General features: G+C 37.0%; 1 protein-coding gene across 1 annotated transcript in view; it reads left to right on the plus strand.

Annotated features, from left to right (window-relative positions):
* LOC150095920 (syntaxin-binding protein 5-like) overlaps positions 1-2,164 on the plus strand; it is a 549,764-nt gene extending 547,600 nt beyond the window's left edge. Inside the window, exon 29 of the mRNA XM_090409567.1 lies at positions 2,027-2,164. Coding sequence (XP_090265693.1) covers positions 2,027-2,164 — 138 coding nt within the window. The remainder of the gene's footprint in view (positions 1-2,026) is intronic.
* The last annotated feature ends 13,805 nt before the right edge of the window (positions 2,165-15,969 follow it).

Genomic DNA, 15,969 nt, shown 5'->3' on the forward strand with positions numbered 1-15,969 from the left:
AGGGTTTCTATAAGATTGATCCAGAAGATATTTTTGAAAATATGACTGGTGGTGGGAGGACTAGGGGAAATGAATGGAAGCTGGGCAAGAGTGTGGTTGACAAGGGTGTTAGATCTAGGTTTTTTACTTGGAGAGTAGTAAATGAGTGGAATAAGCTTCTAGAGTCTGTTGTGGGTGCTACAACCGTGAATGAGTTCAAGGCAAGGTATGATAGATACTGTGTGAATGTCGAATAGTTGTTCTTGACATGATGTTAGGGCCTCCCTCAATGAGTCTGTCCTTGGAGTTGCCCAGAACAATAATAATTTTAGTAATGTAGAAAGAGAAGAGAGGAAGTTGTTCTTGCTAGGCTCCACATAGGTTACAATCATCTTACACATTCTTATTTACTGAGGGACTGATGATCCACCTGTGTGTGAAAAATGCAACACACATCTTACTTACTATTTGTCATATTCTGGTGGATTGCTAGCACTTTACACGAGAGAGAGGAATGAAAGTTTTAACTATCTAGCCAAGCTATATACACTCAGGCAGATGTTATCAGACTAAGACAGATTGCATGTTTTTAACCTTTTGCAAAGAATTAATTTGTACAAACATTTGACTGTAATTTTATTTACATGTAGATATTGCATTGCTTCACTTAAATTTTGTACATCCATATTGTTTACTAATTTATCTCTGACTATTTATATATTGCTGTAACCTTTGGCCTTGTGTACTGCTGTAACCTTTGCTATGCCATAGTATGTATGACCTTTGCTGTTCTTGCACCAATAAACCATAAACAGACCAACCAACCTCATGCATACATGTTATATCCACAACACCATACCATTTGTGAAAATCCACATCTCTCATGTTAATTGTCTTCTTTGTCAATCTATGCACCAACCTTTTGCTGCCATTTTGTCTCTGATCAATGAACACACACAAACAAGCATGCTTTTTTTTTCCCTTTTTTTTTGTTGTACAATAGAATAATTAATTAATTATGAGGAGTAGAACTTATGTTGTAACCTTGCAAGCTGACTTGAATAGATTGAGTGAAGTAAGACTACGAAATGAGTAAGACTGCCAGTTCAATGTAGCAAAGCGTAAGATTTAAAAATATTTGGAAGCACAAATGGGATGCAGAGTATGAGATTGCTGGGTATATCTTAGAGGATGTGCAGGAAATGAGGGATCTGGGGGTTTTGTTGGATAGGGACCTGAAATTTGTTTCAATAATGGAATACCATGAGTTGAATAATCAGAATAAATATAAAATGGAGTTTTTATATTTATATATTTAAAAATTTATTTTGACCTGATATTTCAGGGACTTTTTGCTAAAATTGTGAAGACAGCAGAGCAGATTATGGAAATGATGTGGAGTGAAGACATAGAAGTAAGGATATTATGATTCCATTGATCAGACCATGTATGGATTAATATGCACAGATTTGGTCTTTTTCAAAAGGATGAAAAGATGTTGGAAAGGGTTAAGATACACAGTTGACTAAGATGGTTTCTGGTCTTTGGAATGCTGAGCATGAAGATGGATTGAGGGAATGCAAATTGCATTGTAATGGATAGAAGGAAGTTATTTCCAGATTAATGTAGATGAGATTTTTCATAGAATGAGTAGAGATGGGGGGGGGGGCTATAGAACTAGAGGCCCATCCCTGGAAGTTGTATAAGGAGGATGCGAGAAAGAGGATGAGGATTAGGAGGTTTCTTTTTTCTTTTTTTCTTTTTTTTTTTGCATGGGGAGTGGTGGGTAGTTGAAATGCATTGCCTGAAAATGTAGTAGGTGTGGAGATAGTGAATGCATTTAAATCGAGATATGATGAGCTGTATGTGTGTGTTTGTAGTGGAGGGCATCTCCTTGTTGAGTCTTTTGCCTCCACAGAGGTCTGATAATAATAATAATAATTAATTAAAGTTTTTATTACTTTGTATTATCTTGCTATTGAAATATCATTCAATCCTGTAATTTCTTCATATTAACTTTAATAAATATACAAATTGAAATTTCTAGGGCCTTACAGAACGTGGTGAAGCACTCTCAAAATTGGAAGATCGAACTGCTCGCATGATGACAGAAGCTGAAGTTTATGCCCGTACTTCTCATCTGTTGATGTTAAAATATAGAGATAAGAAGTGGTACCAACTTTAAATACATACTTTTTTAAACTAATTTGTATTTCTGATGTAGTTAAAGTAAAGAAACACTCTGTGGATCTGCCTTATTATTGTTGAAAGTGGGGAGAGAGAGAGAGAGAGAGAGAGAGAGAGACTCATTTTGAAGAGAATATTGGAACTAATTGTTTTCGGATGCTGTGTTTTGAACTCAAAAGGTGGTAAGATTATTCTGGTAATTCCTCATATTGATTGTTTAATCCTGTCAACTTCCTGTAATTGCTTATTAAGTATAAAAAAAGTTTATAGGGTGTTTTTTGTAAGAACCATAAATTATACAGGAGTAAAAGTTTAATATAGAAATGTAAATATGTGATGTATATCATTTCTCTTTATTCTGTTCATCAGTAATTTAATTTTATCAATATATTTCACCTTTCCAATTTTTACATTTTGCAAAGTAAATACTTAGTTCATCTAATTCCATTAGAATTTTCAAAAACTAATACAAAAATATCAAATTTTTGATAATTGGATGACTTTATTTATTCAAACATATCATTCAACTCAGTATTTCAGAGATCATTTCAGCAGTGGATATTTGCTTATTTTTTGTATGTTGCTGGCTAACAGGTTCATAGTGTACATTTTTTTCACCTGCTTAAATATTTCTTTAGTAGTTCATTATTGTGATTCTGTGACTCTTTATGGAGTCATGGTGTACTCCATGGGATATATAACTATTTACTGGTTATTCTTAAAAGTTGGATTATAGTAAATGGCTATACTGCATTAAATTTACAGTATGGATTTCTTTAAAATATATTTTTTAACTGAGTCGGTTTTAATGAGCACTGGCTTTTTTATTTAGTTTCTTGATTCAGTTAATTATTTTCCTAAATTGAAAGTTGAATTTCATTGTGTGTATGTCTATGTGTGTGAGAGAGAGAGAGAGAGAGAGAGAGATTTAGTTATAATCATCAGCTATGGAGTTGTACATAAGGTTTGAAATTAAAACTTATTTTGATAAAGAAAATTTCCTGTTATAAAGACATTTCAGTGAGAGTAAATTGCCAAAGATTAAACTTCCAATCAAGATCAATGTATATAAGGTCTTTTGCTTTTATGTTAACTGAAAACAAATTTATGAAGGCAAACCAAAATTAACTTGGCAATGTAAAGATTCCTAATAAATTATTATTAAATCTAAAAAATGAATTAGCTATATAATTAAATTCCTGTTGTAATGTAAAATAGTATATACATATTCTTATGAAATGTAGAAATCATTATTGATAATGTTCTATCAGGAAACATGGGATAAATTACTGATCAAAATGTTTTTTAGTGATTTTCAGAATTATTTGTGTATTAAATATTTTCAGCATTAGTATTTTATTTTATAACAATGTATGAAGATTGGAATTCTAAAAAATTAACGCAAAAAAAGTATTATGAAAAGTGATTTCCATTAATTTACATCAAACCTTATATGAAAATTCAATGGTGGGTGGGTGGGGGGGGATTATAGTAAATATTTCTCCCATTTGACATGAATACACACACAGACACATGCACACACAATCCAGACTGGATGAAGTTTGAAAACTTTTCTAGATAAGGAAATGCTTTTAATGGCTCGTATTTAGTAAAACTTTCACTTATGTAAATGGAAAATGACATATAATAGCCAAAAAATATATTATGCAATCTAACTTTCAAAATATATATTTCATGAAACTATAACCGAAAGAGCATTCCTAAATTTTGAAAGTGCCCAGAAATGTGGGTCATGTTACAAATAAAATTGCATATTGCTGAATGATAGTGACAAAAGATGCAAAAATGCAACTATTTAAGATCATGAAGATATAGAAATGTAGTTGCAGAAGTTAGTAATGGTGAATCAAATGCAAATGATGGTAGAGAAAATTGCACTGTCAGTAGTATGCTCAACAAAGTGCATGACAAAATCATGTTTCCTAGAGAAAAGATTAAGGATGTCAGTAATGCTGTTAGAATGCAAAGAGGGGAAGTGAAAGAGTTGATAGTTTTTATAAGTATGAATGATTTGAAAGATATCAAATACAAAATGAAACAGAGAATAAAAAAAGAATTACTGGAAATGATAGCCTCAGCATAAAGACTGTATGATTGTAAACTGTAAATGTTGTTCAACTTATTGTGATAAGAACAAATTAAGAGCACGATTGCAAATAAGTTAATACCTAGGTTGTAAGAGGAATGGTGTGCAATTTATAGATGTATCAAACAATATATAAATCATATTCAAGTGAAAAAAAAACTTGTATATGGCTGATGGTTTCACTTGAATGAATCTGGAGGTGCCTGAAGAAAGTATTGTTCAGTAAGAGATCTAAATGCAGAATTAGGGAAACCAGATGCTATTGGAAGAGAAGTATGTGAAGTATGAGTGCGATCACCTCTGTGGCGAGTGAATATGAAAATGGGGCTGAATGTAATATGTTAGATTTTTGGTGCAAGGCTATCCCCAAGTCATATATATTAATGTTAGAAGTATCAAAAATAAGGACAGAAGAGTTTTGCCAATGGTTGTTCAGTTCCATCCAAAAATTAAAGGCAATAGGAGATTTGGTTGATGGATAATGTTATGAACAAAATCATAGTAATGGACAAAATCATGGATATGAACAAAATAGGTAATGAACTAATATCTGAGGGATATTGTATTTTCTGGAAGAATAGAGAGAGAGAGAGATCATCAAATGCTAGGAGGTGTGTGCATGATAGCACATAAGCTTCACCAAGCAAGAATAGTTGAGCAGGATAGTGGGAATAGGGTTGTGTGGGACATTGCATTTGAAGCTGTTTGGTATGAGATAGAGGCCTGCTTAAATATATTGTTAAAATATAAAATATATAGTTCGATGGAAGATGTAAATGGCATGCATCAGTAAATTAGTACAGGATAATAATTATTATAGGGATACCAATTGGTATATATTCCATTTTCTCCCTATATAGGAAGAAAATGGAATATATGTAGCTGCTGAGAGATAATTACCAAAAACTGCAGGTCAGGTAAGGAATCTGGGTAATGAGTGTGCTTAATCTGGTGATAGTGTCATAGGATTTGTATATAATCAAAATAGCTCCATTTCTCTCTGGCTGGGCAGAGTAATCCTGCAATTTTGACCTGGGAGGTTCAACTAAAAGCATGTGAAATTTTTAATTAGATAGAGTATGTGTAGAATTATGGAGCCACCATGATTATGACAAACTTGGGAATCAAATGGAGCTGTATCATAGCATAAGTAACTGCATTGGAAATGGTGAATGGTGTTTGAGGGAAGTAACATCAAGCTGCATACCAAGATAAAGATCAAGAGGGATCAAATGGCAGTAAAATGGATGAGTAGCATCATTCAGCAGAAGCTGAAAAAATGAAGCTTTTGTAGGAAATAGAAGGAGAAATGTGATCATAAAGTTCATGAGCAGCACAATGCACTTGCAAGTAAGATGAATATCTGCGCTGCTGTATACCAGTTCTGCAGAACTGATCATCGGTTTCTGCAGTAATGTAGAATGCTGCTCCCTATGAGGATAAACTGAAGATTTGGTTACAAAATTTAGTTGAAAGGTAGAGAAGAAGGAATATGATAGAAACATAAATTAAAAGATATTATAGAATAAATGCAATACTTTTTTAATACATTATACAAAGGGCATGAATAAGGAATCATCCCTGGAAGTTGTATAAGAGTGTGGTAAGCAGTGGCATGAAAACTAGATATTTGACTTGGAGAGAGGCGAATAAGTGGAATGGATTAACAGAGGTGGTTGTGAATGCATGTACAGCATACTGTACATACATTCACAACTGTACATATGTACAGTACATCTCAGATTTCATAGAGATAATCGAGATAATAATAATAATAATAATAATGATATTTCCATGCTATTATTCTTATTATCTGGGCATGGAAATCTAATAACTAGTGGCATGATTGTTGCTGGTTGAAATTGAACAACTGGTTGCATGCTGTTAATCATCCTCTGAAGACCTCATTGTAAGCATTTAAACTAATTATCAAATCTGATTATTAATTAACTTAAGGAATTCACAACGTACACTAGAATATAAATTAAATTAAACTTTAATATATATTTCCAATATTTCGGCAATGTCACGTTGCCATCTTCAAAGGAACTTAAAATAAAGACACGTGCACACAGGCACTACACACAGTAAATGAGGATGAAGCAAGGAAGCTATTGTTTCTCCTAAAAGTCCTGATGGTGCCCCTTAGCGGGCTATGTAGGTATTCTTGGCCGTTGGGCTGAAGGTCTCCTGATGTAGGCTCCCAAATTTGGGGCAGTCTCATGCAACCAAATTTGTTGAGGTTTGGCATGTTTCTTAGGGCTGAGGCTGATTCCATGAAAAGTCTTTCAAATTTGAACTTGCTATGGTGTATTATTGTGGCTTTCTTCCACCGTATTCTGTGGCGTGTATCCAGAGCATGGTCTGCAAGACCAGAGTGACTGTACTGGTGAAAACGGATGTAGTCCTTGTGTTCTGAAATTCTGATATTCGCTGTCCTGCCTGTTTGGCCAAAATAGGACAGCTTACAGCTGCAAGGGACCTGGTATACACCAGGTCCCTTGCAGCTGTAAGTGTGGGTCTAGGGGAAGTGGTTGGTCTTCAGTGGAGCAGATAAGGGATGCCAATTTTCTATATGGTCTGTAACAAGAGGTCAAGTCATGTTTTTTTAAGATTTTGATAATTTTTTCTGAGGTGCCTCGGATGTAGGGAATGGTGATGGATTTAGAGTAATCCTTGTTGTGAAGGGGGAGAGGGTTGTGGTTTACTGGTTTCAATATTTTTTTGCTTTTTTGGGGGGGGGGGTAGCCATTTGCTGAGAAAGTGTTGAGGATATGATTTAGTTCAGTGGCTAGGGCATTGTCATTTGAACAGATTAGTTTAGCCCTGTTGTATAGTGTCTTAATAACCTTAATTATCAAATCAGCTGATAAAAATTTTAATTATCAAATCAGCTAAAAACATTCATTTTAATTACTTAAATTAAGGGGATATTAAATCCCACATAGTTTTAAAACCAAATAAGAAACTCAAAGATTGGAATCAGAGAGTTTCTTGCCGAATATAGTAAACTATAAAGTATCGGCGACACTAGCGTTAGCCAATGCAAGTGATCCTAGTAAGTAGTACAATACCAGGCAACTCGTTGCAAAGGTGGAGGAAGTTCAGATCGCTAATTCTTAGGTATTTTCCATAATGTAAAAACACATTTCCTAGGAAATGTATGCTGTTATTACATTATGGAGGGAGGTCACTACCCAGACCGGTTTCAGCCTTTTTTGAGGCTTCATCAGTGAGTAGCTAGACCTAATACCAAAGTGTATAGCGATGAAGCCTCAAAAGAGGCTGAAACCGGTCTGGGTAGTGACCTCCCTCCATAATGTAATAGCAGCATACATTTCCTAGGAAATGTGTTTTTACATTATGGAAAATACCTAAGAATTAGCGATCTGAACTTCCTTCACCTTTGCAACGAGTTGCCCGGTATTGTACTACGTACTAGGATCACTTGCATTGGCTAACGCTAGTGTCGCCGATACTTTATAGTTTACTATATTCGGCAAGAAACTCTCTGATTCCAATCTTTGAGTTTCTTATTCGGTTTTAAAACTATGTGGGATTTAATATCCTCTTAATTTAAGTAATGTTTTCATTGCCGAAATGAAGCTTATTAGCTCTTTATACTTAAGTTCATTTTAATTATTATTATTCTGAACCTCTATGATGTCGTAAGATTCATCATGGGAGTTGTCTGCCTTAGACAACATAAAGTGTATCATATTACTCCTTAAACTCATTCACAGACTGCACTTTGTCATTCAGGTAATGCATTCCATGCTACTGGCACTCTCCATGCCATTTCTTACACACTATTATTTCTATTAATTATTTCTACTAATTTCTCAATTTCAAAAATTCCTCAGATTCTTATGGTTATTAGTATTATTATAAAAATATTTGTTTACTGTAGCAACCTTTAGAGATATAAAAAAATCATTAACGAACAAATGGAAAATATAAACATTCATTGGCAAAACTGTTGAGGAAGAATGGAATAACATCAAAACAATTATAACAGATGCAGTCAATGAATCACTGGGAGAGAAGAGGAAATGGCAGAGAAGAAAGGGAATTAGAAGATGGGGATGATCAGATTGCCCAAATTATTGAAGACAAAATGAATGCTTTTAAAAAATACTTAGCAACAAAATCTCAAGGTGACTGTATAGAATACAAGAGAAAAAAGAGCAATCGCTAAACAAGCTGTAAGAAAAAAACACACAGAGTCCTGGGACAACTTTGTCTCTGAACTTGCAACAGATATTATAGGCCCACAGTCCAAAACTTTTAAAATATTAAATCTTTCACCCATCGAGCAGAATACCTGTCCTAGCTATTATAAAACCTCATAATAAAGATTTTGAAACAATAAATTGGATCATATATCAATAAATGAGTTAGAAACTACTCTAAAAAGTTGTAAAAACATAAAATACCAAGTGAAGATGCGTTTATTATTATTATTATTCAGGCCTTCAAGGAGTCAAAAGACTCATCAAGGGAGGTCCTTCCTAAGACATAAAGTCTGTCAAGACTCATTGAGGGGAGGTCCCCCCCTGAGAAACACAAAGTCTATCATACCACTCTTTAAACTCACTGACCATTCTCGCTCCCACCACTCCATCAGGCAATGCATTCCACGGCTCAACCACCCTCCACACAAAGAAACCACTCCCTACCCTCTTGCTCACAGTTTCCTTTCGTAACTTCCAGGTATGGCCTCTTGTCATCACTCCTTCCCGCTGTTAACCAAGCGAAAGAACTCCCCAGTGTCAACCCTGTAACCACCTCTCAACAGTTTAAAAGTCTCAATCATATCACCTCTCCTTCTTCTATCCACCAAACTCTGCAGCCCACATTCTCTCAGCCGATCCTCATAACTATCCTTGTACAGTCCTGAAACCATCTTTGTCATCCGTCTTTGTATCCTTTCCACAGTTAATTTATCCCCTTCAAATCCTGGGGACCAAATCTGAGAACAGTAGTCCAAGTGTGGTCTGATCAGAGACTTATACAACGTAATGATAACCCTCTTATCTCTGCAGGTCAGTGTCCTTCTCATAATAGCAGCAATCCTCTGTGTTACCTTCAAAACCTTTGCAATATGTCCCCTAAACTTCAGGTTTCTATCAATCATCAACCCCAGATCTCTTGTCTCCCCTACTTCGTCCAGTATAACTCCTCCCATAGAGTATGCAGCATCCCATCGATGTTTCCCAAACCTCAAGACCTTACATTTTGCTGCATTAAACTGACACCCCCATTCATTTGCCCATCTATCTAGCTTATTTAAATCCTCTTGCAGGGCTACCACATCTGCACTATTACTAATAATCCTTCCCAGCTTCGCATCATCCGCAAACAACTGAATATCCCCCTGCAATCCACTGGCTATGTCATTGATATAAAGGTTAAACAATATAGGTCCTAGTACTGAGCCCTGTGGGACCCCACTTGTAACCCTCTGCCTCCTGGAAACTGCTCCACCATATACAACTCTCTGATACCTATCAGACAGCCAATCCTGAATCCAGTTGACCAATCTGACATCCAGACCCATGTGCTGCAACTTAAATATCAGCTTATCATGTGGCACCCTGTCAAATGCCTTCGCCAAGTCTAAGAAAATTGCAGTATATGCCTTTCCCTCATCTAATGTTCTTGTAACTTTATTATAAAAGGCTAGCATATTGCTAAAACAAGAGCGTCCTTTCACAAATCCATGTTGATTCTCACAGATAACATTACCCTCATCTGCCCAATGCTGTATACGGTCCCTCACTACTTTCTCCAAGATCTTAACAACTACTGATGACACACAGACTGGCCTATAATTAGACACTTCCAGTCTGTTACCACCCTTATGCAATGGCACTAGCTTACCTTCCTTCCATTCCCTGGGCATCTTTGCCAAAGCTAGACTTTCATTGAAATGCCACGTTAAAGGCACTGTCAATTCCCTAGCACATTCTCTCAAAACTCATGGTGAAATACCATCCAGTCCCACAGCTTTACTGACATCCAGAGTACTCAGTATCTGAAACACACTCTCCTCCTGTACCTCCAGACCTCGAACCAGTCCTATCCCTCTAGCATTAAAACTGACTCTTCTAGGATGAAATACTCCAATAAAGTGGTCATTGAACAATTCCACTATGTCCTCTGCATCAGTCACTCTATTCCCATTTTTATCCCACAATATCATTCTTCCACAGTCATTTCTCCTCCTACTGACCACATAGCTAAAAAATTCCCTAGGATTTTCTTTAGATCTTAGGGCCAATCTCCACTCATATTCCAGTTTCGCTTTCCTTACCACACTAGTCATTCTTCTGGCCTGTGTCTTATATTCCTCATGCATCTCTTCACCTGTCTCCTTATATCTCTTCCATAGCCTCTTTTTTGCATGCAATTCCTGTTTAATATTGTTTGTCATCCACTTTACTCCAAATTGCGTCCTCTTCTTCCCTCGTGGTATACAACTTACCATTGCTGATAACAAATATTCTTTCACAATTTCCCACGCACTAGTGATATCCTGGCCTTCCAATTCCTCCCTCCATGAAACTTCCTGAAGTTGACGTCTAAGACTATTATAATCACGTGCCTTATAATTCCGCATAAGTTCCCGTCTCTTTGATACTCCTCTATGTCTATTCATTTTCCAAGTCAACACCATATGGTCACTCTCTCTCTCCAACTGGTGGGAGAGACATCATCTCAGTTATTATCAACTCTTCTGATGCTATAACCAAATCCAAAACTCTTGGACCTCTTGTTCCCTCTGTGACATGTTGCCTAAGACATTTGTCCCTCAAGAATTCTAGAAATTCCATTCCCCTATTGCTACATGCATCTTCCTCTCTCCAATTTATACTACTGAAGTTAAAATCTCCCATAACAATCATTCTTCTTGCACTTGCCAAACTTAGCTGTCTAAACATCTCCTGGTCCCCATCCTCTGTGCTCCTGGGTCTGTAGCAACACCCCACTAAATATCCTGTCTTGCCTCTACCTCACACCATACGCTCTCAAAATCATTTGTCTCACTTCCTTCCAAATTCTCCACTCTTAGAGGACATAGGTCATCACTTATCATAAGCAGTACCCCACCACCATGCTATCCCCTCCTATCCTGACGAAAAATGCTATACCCAGTGACTTCTATTCCTGTTGTTATATCCCCTTTTTGGCCAGGCTGATGCTATCTGCGTCACCAATTCCTCTCCTTTATTCCAGATACTCCTGGCATTAGTATAAAGCATATAAATGCCATTGTTTCTATACCCAGCATTATCCCTTCTAGACTCCACTGGGCTCAGTGTTACCTGACATTGTCTCCGTTCTCCCAAGTATCCATTCCCACAAGAGGCCACCCCTGCTATCATCCTCCCTGGGACACACTGACTCGTTCAGAACAGCAATCTCTCCAGATGCCTACGTCCTTCCTCATTCTAATGTAAACTGTCTCTCGCATATAATTCCTCTCTTTCCTCAAACGCACTCCAACCATCCACACATACCAGTCCTCTCTTGTCACACAATCTCGCTATTATGCCATTCGATATCACCGCTCTTCTGCTCAGCTCCTCATTATCATACCTAGGCAACACGCACACTATTTCTCCTCTCTCTGTCTTCTTTCATACAGTCTCAAGCAAAAATCTCATATCTCTCGTTGCCCGACTTACATTACCATTCAAGTCGTTCGTTCCTACCATCACAATCATCTCATCCACCCTTTCACCTCTCTTAATTGCCATAGCCACCCTTCCCTTTCTATTGTTCCTCCTGGCAAACACTCCTCACGCATCCTATCTTGAACACCACGGATCATTGAGTCGCCATACATTATACCTCTTACGATTCCCTCTCTCCTATTGTTTTTATTCTCTCCTCTTCTTTCATTTCCATACCTCTCTCTTCTACTGTTTCCATTCTCTCCTCTTCTAGCACTCCCATACATCTCTCTCATTCCCTGTCTCCTACTGTTTCCATTTTCTCCATTTCTAGCACTTCCATATCCCTCTCTCATTCTGTCTCTCCTACTACTGTTTCCATCCTCTCGTCTTCTAGCATTCCCATATCTCTCTCTCATTCCCTCCCTCCTACCATTTCCATTCTCTCCTCGTCTAGCACTTCCATATCTCTCTCTCATTCCATCTCTCCTACTGTTTCCATCCTCTCGTCTGCTAGCATTCCCATACCTCTCTCATTCCCTCTCTTCTACTGTTTCCATTCTCTCCTCTTCTAGGCACCCTCATACCTCTCACTCATACTCCCTAAATTCTCTCTCTCTCCTACTCTGATTCGCCTTGCATTTATCCCTTCTATTCTCCTAATCTTATCTTTCATACTGCTGCTCTCATTCACAAGACATTCCACCTCCTCTTTCAACTCATCTATCTCCCTCTGCAGGTCAGTCACTCTTAATCTAAATTCACTCTCCCAAACAAAACCATCTCCTAAACTCTCACAGTCACTCACACCTTCCACACTATCAACTATTATTTTCTCATTCTCTCCTATCACACTACTTGTCTTCCTACATTCATTCCCCGTTCCTGGAGCAACAAAGTCGGATATCGATATATCTAATGTACTTATTTCCTTCAACTGCCTGCATTTTGCGCACATACGCTCTCCACTCTCTTTAACAAGCCACATATGTAATTCTCGAGACGCATACATGCCGCAAGTACTGCATGCCATAAAGTCCCTTATGATATTGCTAATAATTGAGTTCTTAAATGGTGGAGGACTTGGCGTTACGCCACTTGCGACTGCTGCTGAATCCACCATCATTCCTTACTGCCGAGTAGCGTAATCTTTAATAATTATTCAATTAATAAATAAGAGGAAAAAAAGTACAAACATCAGAACATTTAAGTACTAAATATAATTAAATAAAATGAAATATAACTAAATACAGTAACTTGGCTTCGTTTTGTCTTCCACCGTTACGCGTTTGATTCCGACGGTACCAAAATATATTATATCGCGACAGCAACTAACTTCCAAAAAACAACCACTGAAGTACACTCATATTCAGAGAAACAATTTTGCACTCAAAAACGTAGAAAAACTGGGGGGAAAGCGGACTATTCACCGATTAAAAATCACTTTCTTCTGCACAGCTCAAATTCACCGCCACGTGCTACGGCCTACTGAATTAATCAAATATGCAGACCCAAACCTCAAAATTTGTTTCCTTAAACTAATAAATAAAATATGGAATGGTGGAACCACCACCAAAAAACTGGCAGAATCTATAGTAAAATTCTGAAAAACAGACTATCCCAGTTCTATGAATGGATTCAGGAGAGGCTGCTCTTGTGCAGATAGATACTTTACCTTAAAAATTTTACTGGAAAAGCATAAAGAATGCAATGTGGAAACCAATCTCTGAATCTCTGATTTGGAACCTAAAACAGGGAAGTAAGACAAGGCTCTAGCCTATCACCCATTCTGGTTGTGTATGGCAGAGTGATGTCCAAAATAAGGAAGGTCACTAGCTGAGTGCCACAGGGATCTGTTGTGGGACAATTATTGTTTAATTTGTATGTTAACAATATTAGGACAGGCTTAACTGGAAACATGCAGATGTTGCAAAGTTGGGAAGTATGAGGAGCTGAGTAGATGTTGTGACCTTATAGGAGATCTCAATAGACTGTGTGAGTTGGCACTACAAATTTAAAGTGTATACAATTAATGGGGAAATTTTGAAGGAGGTAGAAGAAATGAGAGATCTGGGTGTGATTGTAGACAGAGACTTGGGATCACATTACTAAAATTGTGAGAAACAGTGCGGATTATGACAATGATGAGGACGACCTTGACATGCAGAAGCAAAGAGGTTATGGTCTCCTAGTATAAGGTCTTGATCAGACTATATATGGACTGCAGACTGCAGATCTCCTAGTTTTCACGGGGATGAGGATACCTCAGAGAGGATCATTAGAAGATTCACTAAGTTGGTGTCAGGTCTATGGAATATAGAATATGTTGACAGATTAAAGGTATGCAATTTCAAGAGCTTTGTGAACAGAAAAAAGATGGGATATTATTGAGACATACGAGTTGGTGAGAGGTTGTTACAAGATTAATGTAGAGGAGATTTTTCCATCTCTCATTAGATTCTCATTACAGAGATTTTCCATCTCTGTACATTATATAAGAAGGGTGTGAGTAAAGGATTGAGGAGCAGGTAGTTCTTTAAGTTCTTCATGTGGAATGCATTGCCTGAAAGTGTGGCAAATGTGGAAACTGTGAATTGGAAGATTCCAATGAGTCTTTTGACTTATTCTGATTAATACCAACTCTCAATAGCCCATGCATTTAATGTACTATATATGTTACCGCTAAAGTGCAGAAATCAGTTATTTTACAGATTATCTAGGTATTGTGCAGATTAACTAGGGTGATCCGTTAAAGTGCCGAAAATTGTTTCATTTCTCAAATTACCTAGGTAATCTGCAAATTATCTAGATAATCTGCACATTACCTACTAGGCACTCGTTAAAGTGAAAATAAGATCTTTGCTGGAGCAACAGCAACGTTTCTGTACGCTTAAATTAACATAATGTTATTTATTTATTTTTCGATATCTAAAGAATCAAGTTAATACAATCAAACAATCAACAAATTAGTTGATAGAATCAATCATCAATCAATTAAAAAACTATAATACAAAGAATCAAACGGTTTAAAATATTATTACAATTAAGGAAATGACTGGTAATTAATTTACGGAATTAACAACGCATATGAAGTATTTAATTAAAGATAACTTTAATGAATCACTTCTATATTTCGGCAATGTCACATTGCCATCTTCAGGAACATAAAGATATGGTACGTGCACTAAGGAACTAACAAAGCAAATGAGGAAGAATGTAAGAAACTAATTTTGTTCCTAAAGTCCTAATGGTGCCCTCTTGCGGGCTAATTTGGTAGTCTTGGCAGTTGGGCTGAAGTTCTCATAATGAAAGTCTCCCAAATTTGGGGCAGTTTCATGCACCCAAATTTGTTGAGGTTAGGAACGTTTTTTAGAGCTGCTGAAGATTCTTTGAATAATCTTTCGTATTTAAACTTACTGCGATGGATTATTTTTGTTTTCTTCCAACGAATTTTATGGTGGGTATCTAAGGCATGGTCTGCCAACCCAGAGCGGCTGTACTGGTGAAACCGGATGTAGTCTTGGTGTTCTGAAATCCTGATATTTGTTGTTCTGCCTGTTTGGCCAAAGTAGGACAATTTGCAGCTGCAAGGGATCTGGTATACACCAGGTAGGTCTAGGGGAAGTGGTTGGTCTTTGGTAGAGCGGATAAGGGATGCCAACTTTTTATATGGTCTGTAATAGGAAGTAAGGTCATATTTTTTGAGGATATTAGTTATTTTTTCAGAGGTGCCCTGGATGTAGGGGATAGTGATAGACTTGGTGTAGTCTTTATTGTGGAGGTGGGGAGGGGGGTTGTGGTTTACAGGTTTTAGTATTTTTTGGATTTTTTTGGGGTTATAGCCATTGGCTAAGAAAGTGTTGAGGATGTGGTTTAGTTCCATAGTCAGGGCCTTGTCATCTGAGCAGATTAATTTTGCCCTGTTATATAGTGTTTTTATCACCCCATATTGTTGTGAGGGGGGGGGGGGATTGCTGGTGAATGTATCTGCCAGTGTGGGTGGGTTTTCTGTAAACA

The sequence above is a fragment of the Typopeltis vanoorti genome, chromosome 19 (genome assembly GCF_054136105.1).
Source record: "Typopeltis vanoorti isolate ZY-2024b chromosome 19, IOZ_Tvanoo_1.0, whole genome shotgun sequence".
Taxonomy (NCBI): Eukaryota; Metazoa; Arthropoda; class Arachnida; order Uropygi; family Thelyphonidae; genus Typopeltis; species Typopeltis vanoorti.